Source organism: Dendrobates tinctorius, unplaced genomic scaffold (assembly GCF_039654945.1).
Source record: "Dendrobates tinctorius isolate UK_male_01 unplaced genomic scaffold, ASM3965494v1 ptg000007l, whole genome shotgun sequence".
Taxonomy (NCBI): Eukaryota; Metazoa; Chordata; class Amphibia; order Anura; family Dendrobatidae; genus Dendrobates; species Dendrobates tinctorius.
Genome location: NW_027361675.1, coordinates 24,770,550 through 24,798,463, shown reverse-complemented (window position 1 = coordinate 24,798,463; position 27,914 = coordinate 24,770,550). Strand labels below are relative to the sequence as shown.

Sequence of the window (27,914 nt, the reverse complement as noted above, 5' to 3'; positions counted from 1 at the left end):
AAATTATATTTAGATGACACTGGAAATCACTTTTAGGGTTAGCTCACACTGGCAAGTAGCATCCGATGAGTTTTTCTTGCAAGAGAATCAGATACTAAATACAAATGACCCTCAGATCCAACTCTGCTGCGAGTGCCATTTTACTGTGATTAGATTCTCTCGACTGTGAGAATCAGATCACAATTTCTGATAAGATGGAATATTTACTTCTCCATCGTCTCCATTCTGTGAGTCAGCTTATATCAAACTGCATTCGGATGACATCAGAGCGCAGTCCGATGTTTTGCACGTACCCATATACTTGTATGGGTGTGTGCTGTCCGAGATGCACGGCCAATTACAGCATGCAGCAATTTTTTTCTCATGCTGACTTTGCATAAGAAAATAAATGCTAATCGGCACTGCTCCATAGTACAACATTGACGCAAGTGCTATCTGATGAAACATCGGATAGTATTTGTCCGAATTATATGCCAGTGAGAGCGAGCCCTTAGATTGAGGCTATACAGTGACTTTGGTTGCGATAAAAGCTTGAGAAGCAAAGATCACTGCATTCCATTGCCAAGTCGCCCAATAATGCAAATGAATGGGGTAGCATTGGGACTAGCTAAGTATTGTGACAAGCAAGATGCAAAAAGTCAGAACTAATTGGATCTTTTGTGACTTGTTTGATGAAGTACCTTGTGGCTTGCAATGAGACCCCATGTACTTGCACAATGCTGCAATGTAGCAGCAGCAAACATTGATCTCTGGTCGCATGACCTGTGCCATAACCAAGGTCATCGTGCAGAATTAGGCTTGTGCTTCTTAATGAATTTGGCAGATCTCACCTGCTGTGTGCCAACTGCAAAAAATTTACACCATTCATTGTTGTAATTTGCTCCACGTTTGTGGTGCAATTGTTATAAATTTATTGGGCACACTTGGCATCACCCCTTCCTATCCGAGCTCTTATCACTTTTCAAAAAGATGGCAGACCTGGCCAGGAATGACATTCTACTAGTTGAGTAAAATTCTTTAGCTATTGGAGGATTTTGCTCCCACCATGAGTTTATTTTCACAATGATGGATTGTCCAAAGCAAACAATTCATGTAAATGTTTAAATTGTGGAGTCTAAACATGATAGTATGAGAATATTTGTATGCATCACAAATTATTTGAAATTATTTTTCTTTGTGAAAATCTTTTTTTTTTTTAATCAATGCACACATCATGCAAAAAAATGCCCTTTAATGACCAGTATTACACACCCCTTTAAGTGTAGTATTAAACACCTCCTAAATGTCTCATAGGATTTTTAGAAAAAGAAAGCTGTTCATTTAATCAACACTTACTTGCATTTCTGGTGTTCCGCCATTGCATCATCAAATACTAAAAGTAAAGAAATAAATGATTTAGATCATGGCTGCAATAGAATAATATATGCAGTGTGAGGATGTGAGCACAGCTATATGAGGGGCAAATCTAAAGGGGAACTTTCACCAAATGTTTTATGTTGAACTGGATACAGGATGTAATAGTGGTTGCAGAGCCAAATAAAACATTTTATTATTTTGCCTCTCCATTTCAAATATATTAGCAAAGTATTTTCCAATAGTGATGAGCAAACGTGCTAGGATAAGGTGTTATTTGAGCATGTGTAACAAGGTGGCCCGGGGAGGTAGTCCCAGCCGAGTGAACTAAACCACAGTCAATGTACACCCTGGCACCTTGTACAGAAATAGACAGGACAGACGCAATCCCAGACACAGCTGCAGTCCAACAGGAAAACAGTTTAGTAAAAGGGATGAATAAAGCGCAACATTAACTTCCTTCTTTCTCCCTAACGACGTCCACGGCCGTACCCACAGCAGCCACGGCGGCCGAAAGAGGAGGTAGTCCATATGCCGGAATCTGGATGCTAGAAGACCCTTCGGTGGGGCACTCATGTAGTCCTAGTGCTCATTGTGCTGCCCAAAGGTCCAGGGCAGCACCTTTTCCCCTCCTGGGGTCTGGCAAGGCTCCCAGCCACAGTTGAGCATCTGCCCTGGGCAAATGTGCCCAGGCTCTGATCAAGAAGCAGGATCTTCCTGCTCCCAAGAGGCTGCTCGCTCCGCCCACAAAGTTAACCCCTGATATTCCTAACTACAATAGTACATACAATGGGGGAATACAGGAACATTACACAGGACATTGCAAACAGAGCACACTAATAAATAGAATACAGCAACATAAACAGGTACATAACATTAATACAGTGAAGTGCACGGGACCAGCACATAGGAGAGATGAGAAGCAATGAGGTACTCTGCCACCTCCTTACACCCCTCCCTTGTAAAACATGGCCGTCCTCTGCCATGACGACCCCTGCAAAGTTAGCAGCAAACTAATGCATAAAAAAAACTTTAGTGCAACAATTTTCAAGTAACCCCAGCATAAAAGTCCAGGTCCCTCTCCGCACGGGTCCACGTGACTCTAGTCCTATTGTTCCGGAGACCGTTACAATCCGTATCTGGGCCCGATGGCCAATTTTTTACACAGTTTTTAACCCGGCTTGATCCTTGAGTCCTCCTGATGACAGTCTTCCCCTTCCTCCTTTTAGGGCACTACGGGCTTGTAGATGGTGGTAGCTGCATTTAAAATGGGGCTAGTCTAAAGAGAAAACACAGCCCAGGGGTAACACAGTTCAGTTCTGTAGCAGCCGCACACAAAGTCCACCATAATTAATCCCCATGGGGTTTCAGTCCCGTGATCCAGCAATGGGTGCACCGACGAATGCAAACAAATTGGGAGGAGGGGAAAATAAACAGACATGGTCCTTATTCTGTGACCACGCCGGACGCCGCAGTCCTTCGGCACCACACTCGGCTCCTTACTCCTTCAGGGACTTAGAACAGTCCCCGGTATTTTTCTAGGTGCAACCGGCACCAAACATAATTTAAACAAGGCCACTTCAGTCCACACATGGCCGCTGATTTGCGTAATGGGCCGCATGCGGACCCTGCACCACTGTATAAGTGTGGGACGAGGACCCGCTAGACGAGGAGTCCCCACTGTTCCTCCGGCTCCGCATCCCCTCCAGCATTGGTCCCACAACTTCCAGAGCTTCCAGCTCTGATGCAGCATTTGTGGCCACCTCACTGCGCTGAGGCGCCGCTCTCTCCTGCACATCTGCAGCAACTGTGGCCACGGCAACTGGCCATTTAACACTTTGAGCCTCCTGCAGTGGGCTTGCCTCCCAATCAGAGGCCATTCGCATGGTCACTGCATAGGGCCCTCGGGGCCCCTGTTCTTTAATAAAGGCAACAGGATCTCCCACCTACAAAGGACCGCAGAATGTCAGGGATCCAGCGTTCACGAAAACTTTCACTCCGGTCTGGGCCTCCTGGATGAAACTGTAGCCTCTGGACAGGTCAAGGTCCCGGACCACACCACTGGTCATCTGCAGCTAGCTGCAGTACCCCTGCCAGGGTACTGTAATTCCTGAAGAATGCGGCGCTCTCGACACATCTTATCCCGGATCACACATTGTATCCACTGGGCCTCTTCTGCAGTGGGCGTCCAGGGCTCCTTCACATAGACGCTGCCGACACTGGACAGGACAGGTGTGGCCCGAGAGGACACAGAAGCCTCCAACGCAGGGGACGATGGTGGAGTTGGGAGATGGGGTATGACTGGAGAGGATGGCGGAGCCACAGGAGGTGAAGAGGCAGCGGTCGGGGGGGTTGGTTGTTCGGATGGAAACTTTCTACTTACTGCCGCTGCATCCGGTGACAGTCCTCCATGTGAACCAGTAATTGCGGCCACCACCCCCCTCAATGCAGCTTCTAATGTCCTCCGAGCTCCTTCCAGTTCCGGCATCTCCAGTTGCGTGGTTTCTTCACTCTCCACCGGCCGCCTGCTCGGCTGCCGGAAAAGATGCCATTCTTCCAGCTCCCCTGACCACAAGGCCTCGAATCGCAGGCTCGTCTCTGCCTGGGCCATGGGTCGCCTCCAGTCTTGACTGCCAATGCCGCTGCGAAACGACATGCTTCTTCGTTGCATGATCTCAGGTAATGGCTTCTCCTTTTGGATACCACCAGTTCGTGGGTGGGGTCACTTCCTGAGGTTCTTCCCATTTCTCGTGGTCAGACTGGTTGGGCAACAGCTCCTTCTTCGCACGCACCCATTTAGGGTGGGTATTTTTGCTTCACAAATGCACATGGCTTTCTTCTTTTCAGCGCCAAGATGCTTCTTTGACGCCCACAACAGGCAGTCCCATCCTCAATTTTTGCACCAACGGCCGCCATCTTTTCAGCAGCTGTCAGTGCCATCTTTGTTCCCTAGTCACTGATCCAAAAGTCCTTGCCTGCGGTCTTGCAATTGCAAGGCGGCGGAAGTCCATCCTGCCTACGACGTCAAGTTTAACAAGGTGCCCAAGGTGATAGGTCCAGACGAGTCAACTAAGCCACAGTCAGTGTACACACCGGCACCTTGTACAGAAATAGACAGGACAGACACAATGCCAGACACAGCTGCAGTCCAACAGGGAAAAGATTCAATAAAAGGGACGGATAAAGTGCAACAATAACTTCCTGCTCTCTCCCTAATGACGTCCATGGCCGTACCCACAGCAGCCACGGTGGCCAAAAGAGGAGGTAGTCCATATGCCGGAAATTGGATGCCTGGAGTTCCTTTGGTGGGGCACTCATGTAGTCCTAGTGCCCGTTGTGCTGCCCAAAGGTCCAGGGCAGCAACCTTTCCCCTCCTAGGGTCTGGCAGCTTGCTCCGCCCACAAAGTTAACTCCTGATATCCATAACTCTTCAACAGTACATGCAATGGAGTAATACAGGAACATTACACAGGACATTGCAAACACAGCACACTAATACATAGAATACAGTAACATACAGGTACATAACATTAATACAGTGAAGTGCATGGGACCAGCACATAGGAGAGAGGAGAAGCAATGGGGTTCTCAACCATCTCCTTACATTTGCTCGAGTGCTAAACAAGTGTCGTCGGCGTTCTTGAATAATATGTTTGAGTCCCTTCACCTATGCGTCTCACGGCTGTTCGACAGTCGCAACACATGCGGGAATTGCCTAACAAACAGGCAATACCCACATGTGTTGTGGCTGTTGAACAGCCGGGAGATGCGTAGGCGCAGGACTAGAACATATTTATCGAGCAAAAACTCAAGCTTGCTCGTATTACACCTAATCTGAGTATTTTTGCTCATCACTATTTGCCACCTAATGGGTTAACTTTTTTAAGTACAAGTGGGTGTTATCAAACAGTTTTCACATGGGGCATTTAATTCTTCCCTTTTTATAATGACGACCAATCATAAGCAGACAGCAGCACTCAAACGAAAGAATGGCCCACCATAACTTAGAGCAGACTTCTCAGTGTGTGAGATGAATAAGAAGTTCAGGCCCCAGTGACAACTCTCTGATAAAACCCACTTGGCCTTAAAAAAAAGTTAACTCATTAGGTGCCAAATACTTTGATTGTTAATATCTCCACAACTGACAGGCGAAATAAAAAAAAATCAAACAATATGTTTTATTCAACTTCGCAGCCACTACAACATCATGTGTCCAGTTCAACATGAAAAATTTGGTAAAAGGTCCTCTGTACAGGTGAGCGAGGGGTCCTATGGTGGTGGTTGTTTCCCAAGATCACTGTCCCAATTTTTTTAAAAGCTGCATTACAAAACTCCTGTTACTAAGAAGCCTATGTGTGACTGGGTGGCTCCAGATGATGTCTGTTAGATGCTATCAGCTTCAACTAAGATGCTATCAGCGCCCTGGTCATGTCAAAGTGCAGGAACCAGGAAAGGAGTCAGGACAACTGTCCAGATGTGATTCCAGCTGCTATCAGGGTCTACAGCCCATTGTAGTTCTCTAATTGTGGCCATAATAATATATATATATATATATATATATATATATATATAGTATATATATATATATATATATATATATATATATATATACACACTGTGTGTGTATGTGTGTATATATATATATATATATATATATATATATACACACACACACAGTATATATATATATATTGAAAATAAAAATGAAGGTTAAAATCACCTCACTTTTCTTTGTTCCATAATATAGAAATTGAAAATAATAAGCTACAACATATTTGCTATTGCTGCATCCACAGAATTTTGATAAATCAAGATACTTAATTATTTAACCCATATGATAACTGCGTTGAAGAAAATAAAGCAAAAATGCATCTCTGACCTTTCCCGATGCCAGTACTTTGCTCTGCCCTCAACAGGGCATAGAAGTACGCCTGCGCAGAAGTGTGATGCCGCAAGAAGATGGGAGGCGCCGGACCAGACCTGCGACACCCTTCGGACCGTACCGCATCGGACTGCCCCCCCCCCCCCCGGGTGAGTATAATAAAACCTGTTTTTCTTATCTTTCAGGTCAGACTGGGGCTTATCTACAGCATTATAGAATGCTGTAGATAAGCCCTGATAGGCAGTGGCTGCAGCTTATAGCGGCCAAAACAGGTGACAGGTTCCCTTTAGTGAATAATGGGAGTGCTTCTTTGATAGGCCCCTGACTACTACTTACCATTAAAGGCATCATAAAAAGTAAAAATCGCAAAATGCTTAGAAAAACATGCAACTTTACAATTTGTCTCTTATTAAAAATCCTCTTTGTTCTCAATAGTGGAGGGATTTTTTATTCTATTGCGTCCTACTTCTCGCTTAGGTTAACAGTCACATCTGCAGTCTTTTCAGCAGTCGCTGGTCTCCTACGCATGGCACAAAATACTTGGAAGTTTATGCATTAGAGCTTGCCAGTGCTATGTGAAGCTGTCTGATTTGATGTCTCTGGCCAGTTTTAGCTCCTGTGCGCTTCTCCCATGGTGCGGAAGCAAAGCTGTCTCTCCTTGAAGCATGGGAGAAATCACAGTTTGGGTTAGGGGTGCAGTCATGCCGCTGGTCCAAACTGTCAATCCTCAGGAGCGCACAATTACCCACAAAGCTGGAAGCCTGGAGACAGGGAAGTAGTGTGCACCTGAAGATTGGTCTTGCAACAGCCCCTGAACATGTCTTCTTACTTCTTTTGCATACAGGTCTTCAGAAACATGACTTGATATTTATTACCTTTACCACTGACGTCAAGCGTCCTTTTATGGATGTCTTTACCATCAAACAGTTCAAGTGTATATAGACCACGGTCTGAGTCCACAGGATTATTTATTTGAAGCCATGCTTGGTTTTCTGTGCTGCCATATTTAACCTTTTCAGTACTGGCCATTTTCTCTGTTCTTTGGATAGAAATGGCAATATGTCATTTATTCGGGTATTCAAACAACAATTAAGTCACCATAGATTATATAGTGAATATAGAAAACTAAACATGCATGCAGAGCTAGTCAGTGTGTGACTGTGAATGGCATCCTTGTAGTCTGCTTACATAGACAATCTATATAAAGCAGTGGCGGATAGCCTGGCCATTATTGAAGCCAAATATCCAGTGCTCTAACTTTTTGATATGGTCTATGTTAATAATAATTTTATTTATATAGCGCCAACATATTCCACAACACTTTATAGATATGCTGGGACATGTACAGACAATAAAGACAATACAAGAAAAGCCGTTACAGTGAGGGCCCTGCTCAGAAGCTTACAATCTAAATATTAAAGGGGTTGTCCGCTACACAAACAACCCCTTCTCAATCTGAATGTGTGCCCCCATTAAAATAAAAACACCAATATGAACTCCTGTGTCGGCCCCGATCCACCGGTGTCTGCACTCGCGTTACCAGGACTCAAGTGATTTATGTCATGCGAGCCCTGTACCCAATTAGCGCCAACTCCACTGTCTTTGCCTTCGAACAGTGAAGCTGGCTAATTGGGTGCAGGACTGTTACGGGCTGGTGGAACGCACCAAATAATAAAGAAGGTATAAGGTGCGTTCGCAACCCGGGGTCCACCGTGCAGAGATGGTAACTGCTTCTCGGTAATGGCGGATGTTATATGGCGGTACAATAGAGGAACACACGGTGTTAACTCCACCTAGTGTGTACAGAGGCGGACTCTGTTACCTCACAGAGCCGCCCGACTGCCAAACACAAATGCCGCAGCCTGTTTATGCTCACAGAGCTCTGCAATGTGAGCACTGGTGTATAGAAACAGAACCCTACCCCTGAGACACTGGGTTAGAGTCCCTCTAGTCACACTAGTGCTCGGCACCGCAACCGCGACGCCTGAACAGACATCTATAGGATGCTGTGCCCTGTTAGAAGTCACAGGGTGCAGCTGAATGTTGCTTACCGCACAGCGCAGCTCTGGAGGACGCCACTAACCAGCCTAAACTCAGGCCTGGAAAGCGCATAGGACATGCACAGCACCGCACAACGGATGCTGGAGTACCTGCGGTAGCGTGGTGCCTTAGGTAGATTGGCGCACGCAGGCGTTAGCCTGTGTGAGGAGCTGGGAGCACTGCTGCGCTACGCAGTGCCACACAACTTGGCACCGACTCTGAACTGTAACCCTAATAACATGCATGTCAAAGGGAAGCGGTTTCATAATGAGTCATTCAGCGGTTCACAAGCATCCATCATCATACACATCTGTACCAAATACAGTGTATACTAGCGCATGGCCGAGCGGCCATGCGAACCTTTTATAGCAGCGTCCTTCTGGGACCTTTCTGATGGTCTAATCCGAGCTGGAGAAGGACCTAAGCATGTGACCTCCGATCTCCAATGAGAGATCATCCCACGGGCATGCTCAGGAGACCGAAAGGAGGACTTAGTCCCTGGAGTAGCTCGCTGCTGACCAGCATGCATTGCTATAGCTGGACCAGGGGTGGCAGCAGCAACCAAACCCACAGTGCTAGACCGAGCCAGATGCCGGGAACGACGTCTTTGGTGAGCAGGCTCCTCTGTGGCTGGAGAGGAATGGGAGACTGCAGAAGGCAAGGGTTGGGATTCCTCCTGTACAGAGGCAGGAGCCTGATGCTTAACAAGGACATCAACAGGAAGTCAGTGCCATCGCTGCTTTCTGACTTCCTTGATGTTTGATTTGTCCAAGGTGGAGACAGTAGAGCTGGTGCTAATTGGGTGCAGGTTTGTGTGACGTAACAACGTCATGAGAGCCCTGGGAGCACGAGTGCTGACTGGAATGGTACAGGCAAAAGAGGTGAGTATAGGTGTTTTTATTTTAACGATGTCAAACATTCATATTTAGAAGGGGTTTGTCTTAGTAGTAGACAATGTCTGTCCCTGAGCTGTTTTGGATATGCAAAAGACATTTTTTTTTGTTTATACTTGTGTATTTGGATGGGATATATACACAGATCCCCATGTCTATATTTCTCATCTAGGTGGTAACATAATATTATTGGTATATACTAAGTCAGTGAGTAAGTACAGAAAAGGACATACTTGTGGTGCCACATTGGATTCATGACATCTGTGAACTGTTTCAAATCACTGTAGATCTTAATCCCTTCAGCCGTGCCTTGGCATTTTAGAGGAGAGGCAGAAAGTGCTTACAGAACAACAGACAGAATAATCAGTTTATACAGTAGGCATTTACAGTCAATATATATAGCTTTTAATAAATGGTTGTAATTTAGGCAAACTTGAATTCTTAATATATCACATTGTCAAAGATGAGCATAAATCTAATTTCTAGAGCATTACTTATGTACCCATCAGTGTCCAAAATTAACCGTATCTTTTTAGCTTTAAAAATGGATTTAGAACCCTAAGGCAATGTTCACACAATACAGAAAATTTCTGCAACTGAGATTGTAAGTAACACATGTGGATTTTGTTGTGGATTTGATTGTAAATCTTTCCCTGCTCCATTTACTAAGCACTGAATATGGTGAAAACTGCAATGAAAATTCACATAATAATGTAAATACTACAGATCTGAAATCCTCACAATGCTTTAATTTTCATATAAGGTTACATTGGGGGCTTATCTACAGCATTGCAGAATGCTGTAGATAAGCCCCTGATGTTGGTGCCGGCAGCTGATAGGCAAAAAATAGGGTGACAGATTCCCTTTAAAGAGGCTCTCCCAGAAAAAAAAACAAGAACATTTATCATCTCACAGAATAGTGGAAAATAATATTACACACAGTTGAGACTTCTACAACCAGTAGAACATGGAGTGTTGAGCTCTCGACTCTTCCTCAATACACAACCACAATGAGAAGGGTTTTGAATGGATTAATGGCCACACATGCATAGGGCTGCTCTATGCAATGCCTATAGGACTAACAAATAATGGAGTGTTCCTATCAACACCATAGATATTCAATGGAGCTGCTGAGCCCAGGTGTGACCTCGGCTCCATAAAATCCTTCTCACTGTGGTTGGACCCTGTTCTAATGATTTAAGAGCAATGGCGATGGATCAGTGATACTTTAAATAGGTGATAAATGTTATTTTGGGAGCTAACCCCAATAAATGCACGTAGAATTGATTCCTGTTGGTGTTGGTGGAAGCTGTGTTATCTGTTTCTGTAAACCCTATGATGCATCTCTGGTCTCAAATATCATTCTCGTCTATTTTCATGCAAGCTATAAATATAGGGGATTAGTGTGACTGACCTTTTTAATGACATGCATACCTGTTGTGTATACACTTTCCAGTATGCAGTAAAATGTCACTGCAAATCTATCATATGATATCTCATAGATGGAACCTTTTTGTAATTTAATAATTTGCATTTACCAGTTTGGGAATATGTGGCGCCCCTGAGGCTCAGTCGCCACAGAGGTACTGCACCTCCTCCTGAGGTGTGGTACCCCACCATCCAGGTAAGGTGGAGACACCTGACCACACTCCAATATCTGCACCCCACACCACAAAGTAGTGTAGCAAAGCACCTTCGGCGGCTCCCTGCTTGGAGTATAGCAAAGCACCCATTGGTGGCTCCCTGCTTGGAACACGAAACGTGCTGGGAGGTGGGTGGAGTTAGTTTACATTACAAAGAGTGGGAAGAGTTTAGGATTGAGAGGTCAGTTGGTTAGAGAGTTGGAGAGAAGAAGATCCCCGGAGAGAGGGATAGATGGATGGAAGTGCTGCAGCAGATCCCAGTGACCTGGGTCTGCTGCCATGGGAAAGGAAGAGAGAGAGCAACATAGACTGAAAGCCTGATTCTCCATAGAAAGAAAGATTAGTACGGAACGTGAGGAATAAAAGAGAACAGAGGACGTGGGTTAGAGGAGAACCCTTCCTAGAAGTTCTAAGCGCAAGGCAGGGGCCCGGTCCCCGAGGATCTATGAATACTAATGGTCCTGCAGCAGACACCGGAGGAATAGAAGTAGTGACCACTTTATTCCCACACAAGACTTGGGGGCACAACAGCAACTGGATAGTGAGCCGGGACTTAGTATCAAGGAGTCTCCGAAGCAGGCTACAGCTGTCTGCCGTACAAGTAGAGTTCATAAGAACATCGGACAGGAGGAACTCCAGTGTAACTCAGTACTAGGAGTACTTCATTTAAAGGCGCTATAAGCGGAGACGTGCAGACAGGCACATGTTGGCGGAGTGTTGGAAAGGAGTATTCCATCTGGCCTGGAGGTTGACTGAGTCCCTGACCCGGAGGACATGGCACAGAAGCAGGCACCTGTTTGTACAACAGACTGTGAGTAAAGCTTTGGAACTACATGCCCTGGTGTCCTCCACTCATTCCTGCACCAACCTGCCCAGCATTGCTACATCCCTTGCGCCAGACATTACACCATCTACATGTCATTTCACCTACTCTGCCCTGGGACTACAGCCCTGCCTGTGGGGGGCTATAACATCCTTGCTGCACCACACCATCAGTCCTAGAGGATCTGCCTGCAGCGTTGGCTTAACATCTCCCTTGCTGAACACCACAGGTGGCGTCACGAATCACATATAAACTTTATTCCCAACTCATCCCCCTTTTTAAATTGGGCGCCAAGGGCCACGGACCGGGTCACCGCTGCTGTAACATTCCCCTTTGAAGGACCGGCCCGGTACCGAGTACCCCATAGCCCTGGGAGGGCGACACAAATACTTACCACTTATTCTCGAAATTTCCTTAATTACATCTTGAAAGCCTGAAACAATACATACCTATGTAAATATGAACTTTACGTAAAATGCATACACATCGTTACATCTATCAGTATATTTGATCATGTTAAATTGACTTCTATATAGAATAAAAGTAAAAGTTCCAACACAATTGTTCACAACACGTCCTTGTTCCCGTAAGTGGGAAAGAAGAGACATCTTTTACCTATCATGATCAAAAAGAGTCAGTCTCCTACTAGGCACCTAACCAGCCGCTTTTTGATGCTTCCATTTTGTTGTTGTCTTTATTTGTGTAGTGACAAAATATGTCTGCAAAGAGATCATCAACACATATGTATGTGCTTGTCTTAAAGGCTCACAGATGCATTAGACTGAAGTCAGCCAAACTTGCCTGTATCAGGCGTGGGGGAAGAGGAATCGGCTGTCAGTCTAATGTGATGTTGGGGGAGAAGAATCAAACTAGGGCCAATCCTTTTGTTCTCATGGATAAAAACAGATGCTTGGCTACTTTTGCCCAAATCTGCACTTACTGTTGTCTTTAATCTAATGTTTTAAGGGGGTTTTAAGATGCTACCCAACTTGATCAAACACCAATATTAAAATTTGCTGTTCAAGGCTCTCCTAAATAACCAAACCTTCCTTCAATGGAAGTCTTCAAACAAAGGCAGGACAGACATCTGTCTGAGATGGTTTAGTGAATCCTGCGCTGAATTGAGCAGGGGGTTGGTCATGACAACCCTTGAAGTCCCTTCCAACTCTAACATTCTATTATTCTAATCCAATAAACCTGAAATATTGTTTCTAGATTTCTTCAAAACCTCCAGTTATCCAGAAAGGTCTCTACAATTGGCAAGAGCAATGTCAACTTCTATAGTAAAACATTCATTGAGCAAAGTGTGGCTTCTCATGTATATGGAAATATTGCCTTACTGCTCTTCACACTCCTACAACATAACTAAGATAGTAACAATTAAAATCAAAGTACACTATATACATATATGATGTGAACAACACAGCAAAAGTTCAGTGAAAGTGCTGAAACTAAGAGGAGACCTATAATAACTAGAATTCTATTTTAGTACTGCAGCTCTACACATATTACGCCCATGTTGCTATAAAATTATTCTGGTGAGCAATTTTATAAGTACAGAAAGTGTGTCTAGTGCAAATTGAATCAATTTGTTTGCTATAACCACTGTAGTGTTTGAAAAGGTTGGCAATATGTTCTGTGAATAAGAAATGCTATATAATTGCACTTAATATACAGTGCTGTGCAAATTAATTGGGACAAAGCGATTTTTTAAGTAAAATCGTAAGTTGGTTACCAGGCAGTGATTCAAACCAGTTTTAACTGCTTTGAACAGGCACTCACACCTGTTCAAAGCAGTTAAAACTGGTTTGAATCACTGACTGGTAACCAACTTACGATTTTGCTTAAAAAAATGCTTTGTCCCAATTAATTTGCACAGCACTGTACCTTAATGTTAAAATGTGATCCAGAGTCCCTCTTTTAGCACCCCTCTCCTGGTCCTGGCAGCTGCGTTTCCATACCGATCTAGGGCAGATGGGCCAAAGTTTGCCTCCCTTTGGCTGTTCTGGTGTGACCTGTGGACCGGGACAGTCAAACGGCTTTATGCAGTGGTGTCCCGAGCCACGCAGTTACTATCCACCTGGCGTTTGACTTTCACTGATATCTGTATACTCGGAAATTAGATACCGGTGAAATCAATGTTGAAACTGAGCTAATGGTTCCTTCTTCCTCTATTGAGCATGTTAGTCTGAAAGTCCAGAATGCGCAATAATGTCATTACATCGCGCCAGCTGTTCCTCAGTACACAGCTCAGACCACAGTTCTGGGGGAACATGGTGAGGTGAGTTTCATTTTTTAGTTTTTTACATCATTCTGTGCATAGGGGCTGTGTGGGAGACATCATAATGCACATGGGGGCTGTGTGGGGCACATCATACTGTGCTTGGAGGCTGCATAGAGACATCATTCTGCATGAGGACTGTGTAGGCACACAATACTGTGTGAAGTGGCAGTGTGCGGAAATAATACTGTGCTAGGGGGCTTTGTAGGGAAATAGTACTGTATACGGGGTCAGTGTGGGGACATAGTACTGTGTGTGGGGGTTGTATGGGAACATCATGCTGTTTGGAGCTTTGGTGGAGACATTATTCTGTGTAGGGGGCTGTGTGGGTATATAATATTAGTATTTGGCTGCGTGGAGACATAATACTGTGTAGGGGGTTTGTGGAAAGTTCGTACTGTTTGAGAGGATATCATACTGTTTTAAGGGCTGTGTGATGACATCATACTATGTGGGGATATCATACAGTATGTGTGGACTCTGGGGGCACCATATTGTTTTGGTATCTCTTGCTCAAGATACCAGGACTGTATAACAGGAGCTGAATGATTTACAGCTTTGTATAAACTTTATAAAAAGCAGTGAATTATATGGTGTTGATTAGCAGCTACAGGTGAGAATACAGGTTACAAGAAGCCCTATCGTAATATGTAACAATAGCAGCGAGTCGCCGTACTTAATTCTCCTCAATACTGATTGATAAAAATTAATGTAAAACAATATTGATAAGCAGAATGAAGTTTGGACGGTTGGTACGGCCTTCCACAACAGTCATAGTCTCTCATGTTACCTCTTGGAAAAATTAATTGCCCACCCCTGGTCTAGGGACATCAGGAATATTTGGCCAAAGATGTTAGATAACATTTTTTTACACAATATTGTTCTTGTGTGGCATTCACCAAGCTTATGTGAAAAACTGTATTATTAATTTCTTTGTTGTGATATTCTTACCTTCCTTAGTAAGGTCCAAGTCACTGATATCTTCTCCCCTGCTATCCTTCACCACAGCTTTGTAGTGTCCTTTCTCTTCATTTGTGAACTGTTGAAAGAAAACTATAGCACTTTAATAACAAAGACGCAATTTCTTTAACCCCTTAGCGACAGAGCCAGTTTGCAGCTTAATGACCAGGCCAATTTTTACAATTCTGACCACTGTCCCTTTATGAGGTTATAACTCTGGAACGCTTTAATGGATCCCGCTGATTCTAAGACTGCTTTTTCGTGACATATTGTACTTCATGTTAGTCATAAAATTTCTTCGATAAGTCTTGTGTTTATTTATGAAAAAAACGGAAATATGGCGAAAATTTAGAAAATGTTGCAATTTTAAAACTTTAAATTTTTATGCCCTTAAATCAGAGAGATGTGTCACACAAATTTCTTAATAAATAACATTTCCCACATGTCTACTTTACATCAGCACAATTTTGGAAGCAAAATTTTTTCTTGTTAGGAAGTTATAAGGGTTAAAAGTTGACCAGCGATTTCTCATTTTTACAACAAAATTTACAAAACCATTTTTTTAGGGACCACATCATATTTAAAGTCATTTTGAGGGGTGTACATGACAGAAAATACCCAAAAGTGGCACCATTCTAAACACTAGACCCCTCAAGGTGCTCAAAACCACATTCAAGAAGTTTATTAACCCTTTAAGTGCTTCACAGGAACTAAAGCAATGTGGAAGGAAAAAATTAACATTTAACTTTTTTTAGCAAAAAATTTACTTCAGAACCAATTTTTTTTATTTTGACAAGTGTTAAAAAAGAAAATCAACCACAAAATTTGTTGTACAATTTCTCCTGAATACGCAGATACCCCATATGTGGGGGTAAACCACTTTTTCAGCACACGGCAGAGCTCGCAAGGGATGGAGCGCCGTTTGACTTTTTCAACGCAGAATTGGCTGGAATTGAGATCTGATGCCATGTTGCGTTCGGAGAGCCTTTAATGTGCCTAAACAGTGGAAAACTCCAACAAGTGACCCCATTTTGGAAACTAGACCCATTAAGGAACTTATCTAGATGTGTGATGAGCACTTTGAAGCTTCAAGTGCTTCACAGAAGTTTATAACGTAGAGCCGTGAAAATAAAAAATCAATTTTTTTTTCCACAAAAATGATCTTTTCGCCCCCAAATTTTAATTTTTACAAGGGTAACAGGAGAAATCATACCTACACGGTTGTTGTGCAATTTGTCCTGAGTACGCTGATACCCCATATGTGGGGGGGAACCACTGTTTGGGCGCATGGGAGAGCTTGGAAGGGAAGGAGTGCCATTTTGGAATGCAGACTTTAATGGAATGGTCTGCGGGCATCATGTTGCGTTTGCAGAGCCCCTGATGGGCCTAAACTGTGGAAACCCCCAACAAGTGACCCCATTTTGGAAACTAGACCCATTAAGGAACTTATCTAGATGTGTGGTGAGCACTTTGAACCTTCAAGTGCTTCACAGAAGTTTATAATGTAGAGCCGTGAAAATAAAAAGTCTTTTTTATTTCCACAAAAGTGATTTTTTAGATCCCAATTTTTAGACCCCCAAAGTTGGTAAATAGTGGAAACCCCTCAATTCTTGCTCTAAACCTAACCCCAACACACCCCTAACCCTAATCCCAACCCTAACCCTAATCCCAACCCTAATCCCTAATCCTAATTCTAACCCTAATCCTAGTTCACCCTAACCCTAATTCTAACCCTAGCCGTGACCCTAGCCCTAACCCTAACCCTAGCCTAACCCTAACCCTAGCCCAACCCTAACCCTAGCCCAACCCTAACCCCTAACCCTAGCCCAACCCTAACCCTAACCCTAATGGAAAACTGAAAAAAAAAATATTTTCTTTATTTCATTATATTTGCCTATAAAAGGGGGTGATAAACGGGGGGGTTATGTACTATTTTTTTTATTTTGATCACTATGATCGCTTATCATAGTGATCAAAATAATGAATGGAATCTGCCAGCCGGAGCCAGCAGATTCCCGGCGGGCGCACTGCGCATGCGCCTGCCATTTTCAAGATGGCGGCGCCCATTGGAGGACGCGGGCGGGACGTGGGACCACCGGGAGGGGACGGAGGGCGACGGAGAGGTACCGGGGGGGGATCGGGGACCCTATTTCTCTCTCCTCTGATGTGCGATCACATCAGAGGAGAGAGAAATTAAATGTAAAATAGCGGCTTTTTTTTTGCGGTCGCCGTTATAGGGTTAATAACGGCGATCGCAAAAGCGGGGTCGGTAAAAACCGACCGATTCATGTTCTCTAGGGTCTCGGCTACCCCTGGCAGCCGAGACCCCGGAGAAAATCCGACACTGGGGGGCGCTATTCACTTAAATCACAGCGCCGTGGATTAACGGCGCTGTGGTTTTAGTACCCTTAACTACCGCCGTTAAAAGGCGTATCGGTGGTCGTTAAGGGGTTAAAATGTATAGCTTTTGGTTTTCTTGTTATGTATATTTTGAGTGACCCTGAGAATGCTTATAGCTATTACACTGTTAGGGCCCCGTCACACTTAGCGATCTCGCTAGCGAGATCGCTGCTGAGTCACAAGTTTTGTGACACAACAGCGATCTCACCAGCGAGATCGCTGTGTGTGACAGCGATCAGCGACCGGCCCCCCTACCGGGTATCGCTGATCGCTGTAGGAAACCACTGGACATTTCTTTTGTCGCTGGTCTCCCGCTGGCCAGCACGCATTGCTGCGTGTGAAAGGCGGGAGACCAGCAATCTGCTGGTAACTAATGTACACAGCGACGACGCGCGCTCGGCGTCGCTGGTGCTGATCGCTGGTGAAGCGGTCTGTGTGACAGCTCACCAGCGATCACATAGCGACTCACCAGTGATCCTGACACGTTGATATCATTGTCGGGATCGCTGGTGAGTCGCTATGTGTGACTCCAGCATTAGGTTTAGGTGTGGTTAGAGTAGATTTCTTACAAACATGTGTCCCACAATCAGCACTGACGGTCACACATGAGTAACAAGGAGAATTGTAATATGTTTAAAAACAGCCTCTAGGATGCATTTTGAAATTCTATAGGAAAATAAATGTGGCTAAAGATGCAAATTTAGTGGGTTTACCTTTGTGATAGCCAATGTTCCTGATCCATTTTGTCCATCATATTGCCCATTTGGAAGTGGTGTCTTCTCAAAGGACCATTTAAGAGTTGTGTCTTTGTCAGTATTTGTCACCTAAATAAAAAGGCAAATCTAAAGAAGTCTATTTTACTACAATGCATATATAGAAGCATAAACTGTACATCAAATGCAACTTATTTTATGTCACATTTTCAGGAAAATACCAGGTTAATATCAGTCTGTGGTATTAGGTCCTGGATAAGGATTACAGGGTCACAAAACTGAGCCTAGGAAGGGGCACGCTGAAGGAATGGTGATGGTGACAAATAAAAGCGGCTATTGTATCCTGCTAATATTTCCTTCACTAATTAGATCTATATAAGAACAGGCATTGTTGAATACAGTTTACATTTTTGCTATCTGTTTAGTGGTTATCAGGGAGCTACATAGGGGATTTCCCCATTAGTATCCTGGTGTAATACTGGGATCTATTGCCATAAAGAATATGTGTTCTGTACTTGAGATCAACTTATCTAAAGTAATCATAGTGAAGATGCGGGATTGGCTTAGTACAGTCCTTACATCACTATTCACTATGGAAAACAACTAACCGAGAACATCTAGATGGATGGTGTTAGGATTGGTGGAATGCACCAAATAAGAAATTATAATAAGGTGCGTTCGCAACCCGGGGTCCACTGTGCAGTGATGGAGAAACCGCAGCAAGCACAATGGCATAGCAAGGCTGCGAGAAAACACTTTACGCACACTGAGTTAAATGTCACTCAGTGTGTACAGAGCGCAAAGTACCAATCTCTGTTACACTACAGAGCGGTACTATGAAGCAACGCACAAAGGACTATACCCTGTTAGACTGCACAGGAGTATAGAAAAATAATAATTGGGGTTCCTATAATTTAACCCCCCAGGGAAGACTACACTGGTGGTTGACCCTGCTCTGACACACAGTGTGCTTCAGCACGCACACGTGAGGACGCCCGGTGCAGATGCTAAGTTCAAGCGGGAGTTCCTACCCTACACTGCCTGTCTAAACAAACACTCACAGTGCTATCAGACTTAGGCTCCAGAGCACAGCACTGCACGTGTAAACTAGAAGTCACCATAGGCTTAGCTGGAAGGCTAGGAGTAACTACACATGCAGCATGAGCCTGGGCAAGGCGCTGGGGCCGGAGTCTGTGCTGAGCAGTCATCCCAGAGGCTGAGCCTGAATGCGAGACCACAGCACCAGACCATGCTTGGGATTGATCCTGTGCAGCGGGAGAATCCCAGCGCCTAACAAGATAGTCCCTAAACTTCTCCATCGTGATTGAAAATTGTCAGAAAGTGATGCAAAAACTATCCACCGTTGTATCACTAACTACCTGTTGATACTATACTATATAACAAGGTTTATTTTACCATATCACTGGGTTGCCATCATCATGGTATTAGTTCATAAAAACTATCTGACCAAAATGTCAGCGAGCTTGTAGGGTCTGTTGTTAGTTGGTTCATTCTCAAGGATGTAGGTGATAAATTCCTCTCCAAATATATGTGTTTCCAAGAGTCAGATATTTTCAAGAATCTACGAACGCTCCTGGCTCTAAACCTTAATCCACATAATAAGGATATCACAGAACATACCTTGCATGTTATTATAACATGGCACTCTTCTGTAACCTTCCACTCCAGCTGCTCCACAAAATGTGGTCCTGTTATAAGGAAACTGCTGTGACTGTTTATAGTTTACAAATACATAAAAAATAAATCATTTTGGCACATTTATTAGGCTATGTTCACAGCACTTTTTTGCCACATGTCAGTGCCTTCGTCAGAACTTCTATCTGAAGCCCTGAATAACATAATTCAGGCAAAACTGCCGGTGGGGCCATTGCATTTATTGAATGTTACTTTGTGCTCTGTCTAATATCCTTTTTTGGCAATATGTCACACTTTTGAGGTAGGAATAAAGCATGTCCGCCTCAAAAAAGTGGACACTTTCGAAGATGGGGCCTGACAGAGCACAAAGTGACTCTGCCTACTTTATTAAAGTCAAACAGACGCCCTTGACGGATCCACTGATGTGTAGCAAAAATGTGATGTGAACATAGCCTTAGAGTTGTTGCTTGTGTTTTTTCATACTTTGGTGGGCATTTTTAATCTACCTTTTATCTAACTTTTACTGTTTTAAAATGTCGCACTTTAAATTGCATACTCAGTCCAGACCATAGAGGCGTAAAAAGTGGAGTGACATTTGTAGACAGACGTTTAACATCTAAGATGCGCGAGATTTATCAAACATTGTGCCACAATTTATTGAAGGGAACTTGAAATCAGAAAATGCCTATTAAACTAATCCCAGATTCCGGCAGGAAATTATGTGATAATTGCAATGATGTTCTTAGTGAATCTATGTGTGCAGTGATTGTGCTATGTTATCAAGTAACAACTTTCCTCTATTACCCTGAGTCATCGGGACGGTCTGGTATCCTGACCTTGTCACCGAGTCATGGTGTGAAGATACATCTTTTCCCTTTGACTGACCATTCCAACAGGTTTGAAATCCAGTACAGACGCTTACATGACCGGCGCTCAGAACACCTCTGTCATGCACAGTGAACCGAGCTGTATACACCTCAGTCTGACCAGACTCACTGCATATGAGTCTGCTGCAGACCTCTGGTTGTCATACCGACCCATCGGTAACCTGCAATCATGTGACGGGGTCACCGATGGGCTGGATTAGTGACGCGCTTCCTGTTAGCGCGAGTTAAATGGTGCTGTCAGAGATTGACAGCGGCATTTAACTAGTTATTAGTTGCTCGTTGATCGCTATACCATCTGTGGCTGTTGTGGGTACATGTCAGCTGTCATGTGCCCAGAAAGGTGTGTGGGATCAGCGCCAGAACTTGCACCAAACAGGGGGAGTCCAACATGTGCGTACTGTTACGCCACATATCGGAAAGGGGCTAATAGGCAATTTTCTGATGTCAGATTCCTTTCAATAGTGTGCGCCAGCTTTTTGATGCACATAAATGTTCTTATGTAAAAAGAGTCTAACTTTTAGCATGATGCACCAAATCTATCATACAGCTTGTTGCACTGTGTTACATTCGGTGCATCTTCCGAACGCATCGACTAAGTTTACGCTGCTTAGCTATTACATTGCATTAGTGAATGGATTGCATTGTGGCAACGTTAACTTTTTTCACCTTTCTTCTTTTTCCATTGTTTGCGTTTCTGCTTAGACTCCTCAAGAATCTTATCAAAGTCTGTAAATAAAATTACATTTATATAAATAGAAAATCATTATAACAAATATCATTGTGCTTAAACTACGCATGAAACTTTCTATAGTAAGCTACATATTGCAGCCTTTCATAGCTGCCATACTTGGTTGCAAACAGTTTGCAGCAGTCAGTAAAGTGTAACCATTGCAAGTTCTTTAGCCACTACTATTCGATGCTTCTATTTTTAAAATAATTATGTCACACAATAATCTTGAAAAGAGGTGCATGTCTAAGTATGATGTTTGTCTCTTATGTTTTGGTAAAATTTTCTTTTGCATACATTTTGCTATATTGTTACATTATTGGTTGAGGCGGGTCACCATTTTGATCAGTGATTTGCCATTTCTAATGTGTTGTGGAAGGGACTAGAATGCACCGACCATTGGGGACCAGGCAAGTGCCTAAACAGGACCGGCGGGATCACTGATTGTGACAACAAATTATTTTATTATTTTTAAAAAAAAGCCTAAATTGTTTAAACAATAAACATAATTACCCAGAATACCCCTTAAATGTGAAGCAATTTTCTTGTTATTTAAGAGGGGGTGGAACTCGAAAGGAATGTCTGTGAACTTTTCTGTACTCTATGTACACTTAACCTAGTTTATGGCACTATTCGTCCTTCTCCCAAAAGAAATAAACTATTAAAGTAAACTCACAGGTACTGAAGATAGAAGAGTATCCCCATTGCACTTTTAGGATGTAATCATAGTAGCTAGGGCATCAGTGACTTACACTAAGGGAGGGGGTTAATTATGGTTGATGCAGGAGAAGAGGGCTCTTGACGTGCAACTTGGAAGTTGAGGGGTAACACTAGGCCAATGAGCCGCTGGCTATTCCTTCCACCATATAGCATGTGCGACATACAGCAGACGCGATGACATCAATACATCATGTCTGCTGTGCGGAAGGTCAGTGCACACAGCAAAGACTCAGGGCAGAGTGCCGAGGGAACAGGAGCAAGGTGAGAATGTGGTTTTTTTTGTGTGAATGTATGTGGTCTGTATATAGGAGAGCTATGTGGGGACTCATACTGTATATAGGGGGCTCTGTGAGAGTGCATATAGTATACAGGAAGGATTTATGGGGGATCATCTAATATATAAAGCTCAAGTGTGTCTATGTATGTATGTATGTATGTATGTGTGTGTATGTCCGGGATTGGCATCCGCACCGTCGCAGCTACAGCCACAAAATTTGGCACAGTCACACGTCTGGACCCCAAGAGCGTCCTAGGCTATGTTGTGAGGCAAAATTTTAACCCCGCGCGTTCCAATTCACCAAACAATTTTGCCCCTATCTACATAATGGGGAAACAATGTGTGTGTATCAAGCTCCACCCCTCATTATGATTTCATAATGGTTGCCATGGCGACGCTGATGTCATCATAGGTTGCAAGCCCCGCCGCTCATTATGATGTCATAATGGTTGACTATGGGATGGAGGATGTGTGATGGGTATATGGGCACTGGACTATGGGATGGAGGATATGTATGACTGGTATATGGGCACAGGACTATGGGATAGAGGATGTGTGATGGGTATATGGGCACTGGACTATGGGATGGAGGATATGTATAACGGGTATATGGGCATGGGACTATGGGATGGAGGATATGTATGACGGGTATATGGGCACGGGACTATGGGATAGAGGATGTATGATGGGTATATGGGCATGAGACTATGAGATGAAGGATGTGTGGTGAGTATATGGGCACTCGACTATGGGATGGCGAATATGTATGATGGGTATATGGGCATGAGACTATGAGATGAAGGATGTGTGATGAGTATATGGGCACTCGACTATGGGATGGCGAATATGTATGATGGGTATATGGGCATGGGACTATGGGATGGAGGATGTGTGATGGGTATATGGGCACTCGACTATGGGATGGAGGATATGTATGATGGGTATATGGGCACGGGCCTATGGGATCGTGGATATGTATGATGGGTATATGGGCACGGGACTATGGGATGGAGGATAATTATAATTTGCTATAACTAACCACAGTTAGTTACTATGCCCAGGCAGCGCCGAGCTCTTCAGCTAGTATTGTATATAAGGGCTGTGTGTGGACTCATACTGCACATGGGGTTTGTTCATACTACTTATAGGGACTGTGTGGGAGTGCATATAGGGAAGCTATATGGGGGCTCATACTATATATAAGGGGCTGTATGTGATCACATTACATATAGGGAGCTGTGTAGAGGCTAATGCTTTATATAGGGGTCTGTGTGTGGGTACCTACTGTATATAGTGGACTGTGTTGGTTCTTACTATATAAAGAGAGCTGTGTGTGGGCTCATACTGTACATAGAGGGTGCTCTTTGGGGCACATACTGTTTATAAGGGAGCTGGGTGTGGACCAATACTGTATTGGGGGGCTGTGTGTGGACCTGTGGACTGATGCTGTATATAATGGGGCTGTGTGTGGGTTCAAATGTTATATGGGGATGTCTGCATACATAATTCTGCTCAATATTAAGTGATACAACTGTTGTCTCTACAACAGTCACGGTCCCCCATGTGACCCCTTTTAAAATGAATTGTCCGTCCCTGCCATAGTGAATAGGGTGGTGGTCGGGCATGCGCAAAGATTTTCCATTCTAACTCGGATAAAAGTGTTCTATTCTACAGATCCGTGTAGGTCTCAATGGTTAGATCCCACCGATGTATAAGTGATCACTATCCTGTGGGTAGGTGATAACTTTATTGCAGTCTCTTCCTTTAGTTATATATCCACAATCCATCCCTTTCTTCTTGCTAAAGTACCAAATGTATGTTAATAAATGGTAAGAAATGGATAGAAGGAAATATGACTGCAAAATCAGACTATACAGTGGTGGATTATAGTTTGCTGCGTTGGAGTCACAAGGCCTGCATAATACCTGTAGGCATGAGAATTTTTTATTCAAAACTTATTGCTAAGTTGCGTAATTTTTTTCATTAAAAATATGCTTATACATAGACTTTGCTTTAAAAAAAATGTGTGGTAGACCAGCTCGGTGGTACACGGGAGTAGACACGGTAACACTGTCTCTTGAAGTCCTTCATTGGTTAATTAGGTACATGTGGCCTAAACCATGGTGAAGTAAAAAAAAACAACCCAAACAGGAAAACAAAATAAAATGGTATCTAACAGTCCATACGTCTGTGGGGATCTGCACGCTTAAGCTTAGCAAAAACAAATGGTTCAGTTTAGCCCCAACACAATTATTTCCCTGGAGTTAGTCTCTCCAAACACTCGGAACACTGAATGTCTACGAAGTCTGACTATTTAAACCCCAGATCACACCCTGGGGTGTAGATAAGGTGGACAACCTCCCACCCTCTCTATGGTTGTCCACAAAAACCTAGCCCTTAAAATGGCTGATTAACCCCTCTCAACACATAATGTGCTGGAGCAAACTTCTGGGTTTCAAATCACTGAATTTAATAACCTCAGTGAAATATTTCTCCACTCCAGCACTTTGCCAGTGACTTTGTCACAGTTGCTATTCCCTTAAAGTAAACAGGGATTTTGAAAATGTTGAGAAATTACAATCTATATTAGAGAATTTTATTACAAAGTATATTTGAAAGTTTTATTTATTGTGGGAAATTTAGTGTTCCTGCATTGAATATCAAGGTTATGAAACTCATAAATAATGTTTCAACATCTACTGATGAGCAAGATGAGACCTCAGTTTAGGAATAATTTCACATTAGCACAACCTGTGGTGTTTGAGATGCTAAGATGCCACTTTGCAGACCTACCTTGGTATTTTTAACATGTTCTACCATGTTTTTTTATTATTAAACATAACTATTGTAGAAGACTATTACAGATAAGAGTGTGTAAAAGCTTTTTAACATTGGCTCATAATTGGTCAATGAGCATTTATAAAAACAGATATACCTAATTATAGCTTCTGTAACCTTACTGCCAATCACCCAAGGAGCAAGCAAAACACGTGTTCATATGATGATTGGATCATTTATGTTGGCATAAAAATCGTCACTGTTAGAAGCGCATTTCAATACTTTGTTTAAAGGCTCGATGTGCTGCTGACACAGTAATATGGGGAAGGATAGAAGGACTTCCACTCATAGTATGCAGTTATGTTATTTAACATAAAAGTACTTTTAACCAGCAGCCAACAATGACTATAAAATCTAACATAGAAGACCAACAATTTCATAGACATCTACTTTCAGTCTACATCTGTCACAGTGTTGATGCTACAGAAAAAGTTGAAATCTGCTTTCTCACTCATCAAAAATGTCTAGTGCATGGTCATCTGCCTCTTTTCCAAGGCTTCTCACACAGTTTAATGCTGGGTGAAACTTTTATGACCATGGACCTCCTATTAAGGTTCCATCAGGTTTAGTGAGGAAGTGAGGAGGAAAGTCTGGACTCCTGATGGCATCAATATCGACCAATTCTTATGCAGTTCTGACATGATGTGGAGGTTCAAGAAGTCTTACCCACATGGAACTGTGAGGAGGGGTTACATGAATGTCACTCCTCTCAGGCTTCTTACATGTGTCCATGCCGGGTAATACTTCTTAAACCCTGGGGCATAACTATTAATAGGTGGGTGCAGAGATTGCAATTGCATCTGGGCCCTGGAGCCTAGGAGGCCTAAAAGGTCACTTTGCCCGAAAGAAAAAGACAATTACTTTTGAAGACTTGCAATAATTGGAAACCCAGTTGGCGCTTTTGCATTTGGGCCCACGACCTTCAAGTTAAGCCTCTGCTTAAACCGCTCAGCATATCTACATTTCACAAAAGTCGGTAAGCCAAACCAGGTTTATGGACGAAGAATTTCTCTGGTAGTGTACCAAGCTGAGGCCAAAGGTCTCAGCCATTGAAGGGGCAGACCAAATGGAGGTTGTTTAATGACCAGGGATTACAATGATTCCCTACTGGGTCACACTTTTAGGACATATCATATGAGGCATGGTCCTCCAGTGAGGGTCTGGGTTGCATTGTCTGGTGATGTATGCCAGGATCAATGATATATAGCCTTAACCCTGGAGGATTAGGCTCACTGGGAAACTGCTTTGAATTATGGCTTCCTATAGTATGAATAACAGCAAAGAGGTAGTTACTTCAAACAGCTGATCTGGGGTGGTATTGAGATAGGCCATTTGTATTAGAAACCTGGATAGACTATTTAATGCATTCTAATGATTAGAGGGCATAATCTTTTCTCACCTTCTCCAGTAAGGACAATACTGAACTGGTTTGATGCTTTTCCATCTGCCACTTTCGCAGTATATGTTCCCTTATCTTCTTCTCCAAAGTCTTCTTTGATAATTTCAATTAGACCATTTTCCTTGTCAAATTTTATTTTCCGTTTCTGCAATGAGGAATGTGTACCTGACTATCTTTAATGAACAAATAATTTGATATACTGCAAAGTAAGTGTGCTGAAACATATTTGTCACAATGTATGGGAACATTTTGCCATTGAATTCAGTTGCGAGCCATAATGGCATGTTTTTAATCCATTGTAATCCAATTATAAAATGTTAGCTGAAATAAAAAATAGGATCGCCATTGTTTACATTAGACAAAATGTTGCATCAGTCAACATAACCATGTAATACATTTTCATCTCAAAAATTCTAGTAAAAACAGGTCTTTTTTTATAGTTGATTTCTGATTGTCAGATGATAACGTGAACAAATAAACATGTAATAGTAATTACAAAATCATTAAAGTATGCAAAAAAATCAAGATGTTTCTCTCGGTAATTGCACTTGCAATTATAGTAACTAAATGTCTATATTCTCAGAACTGTTATTAGCTTGTAGCATCAAATCTAAATTCGCTTTCCTCAATTAGGAAGGGTCAGCGATGCCCAGGAGCTTTTCCATCTTGTGCATCTGAACTGGAGGAATTAGTGACAAAAGTAAGATATAAAAGCCATTCGATGTCTATAACATAACCCATATACTTATTAGATGCATATTATTTCTTTTTAAAGTGTATGTCCTGTTCTGAAAACCCTGAGAAGCCTTATTAAGAAAGCTCTCCTCCCATCAAATTTGTAATCATATTACTATATTGCAATCACCATATTACAGTTGTTGCCAAAAGTATTGACACCCCTGCAATTTTGTCAGATAATACTCAGTTTCTTCCTGAAAATGATTGCAAACACAAATTCTTTGGTATTATTATCTTCATTTAATTTGTCTTAAATGAAAAAACACAAAGAATTGTCCTGAAGCCAAATTGGATATAATTCCACACCAAACATAAAAAAGAGGGTGGACAAAAGTATTGGCACTGTTCGAAAAATCATGTGATGCTTCTCTAATTTGTGTAATTAACAGCACCTGTAACTTACCTGTGGCACCTAACAGGTGTTGGCAATAACTAAATCACACTTACAGCCAGTTGACATGGATTAAAGTTGACTCAACCTCTGTCCTGTGTCCTTGTGTGTACCACATTGAGCATGGAGAAAAGAAAGAAGACCAAAGAACTGTCTGAGGATTTGAGAAACCAAATTGTGAGGAAGCGTGAGCAATCTCAAGGCTACAAGTCCATTTCCAAAGACCTGAATGTTCCTGTGTCTACCGTGCGCAGTGTCATCAAGAAGTTTAAAGCCCATGGCACTGTGGCTAA

At 42.9% G+C, this 27,914-nt stretch overlaps 1 protein-coding gene across 1 annotated transcript in view; it reads right to left on the bottom strand.

Annotated features, from left to right (window-relative positions):
* MYOM3 (myomesin 3) overlaps nt 1-27,914 on the bottom strand; it is a 310,945-nt gene that overhangs the window by 24,912 nt on the left and 258,119 nt on the right. The window contains exons 25-33 of the mRNA XM_073572698.1: nt 26,493-26,637; nt 21,198-21,257; nt 19,630-19,697; nt 17,989-18,099; nt 14,867-14,954; nt 12,029-12,067; nt 9,402-9,507; nt 7,111-7,274; nt 1,336-1,372 (exon numbers count right to left, since the gene is read on the bottom strand). Coding sequence (XP_073428799.1) covers nt 1,336-1,372; nt 7,111-7,274; nt 9,402-9,507; nt 12,029-12,067; nt 14,867-14,954; nt 17,989-18,099; nt 19,630-19,697; nt 21,198-21,257; nt 26,493-26,637 — 818 coding nt within the window. The remainder of the gene's footprint in view (nt 1-1,335; nt 1,373-7,110; nt 7,275-9,401; nt 9,508-12,028; nt 12,068-14,866; nt 14,955-17,988; nt 18,100-19,629; nt 19,698-21,197; nt 21,258-26,492; nt 26,638-27,914) is intronic.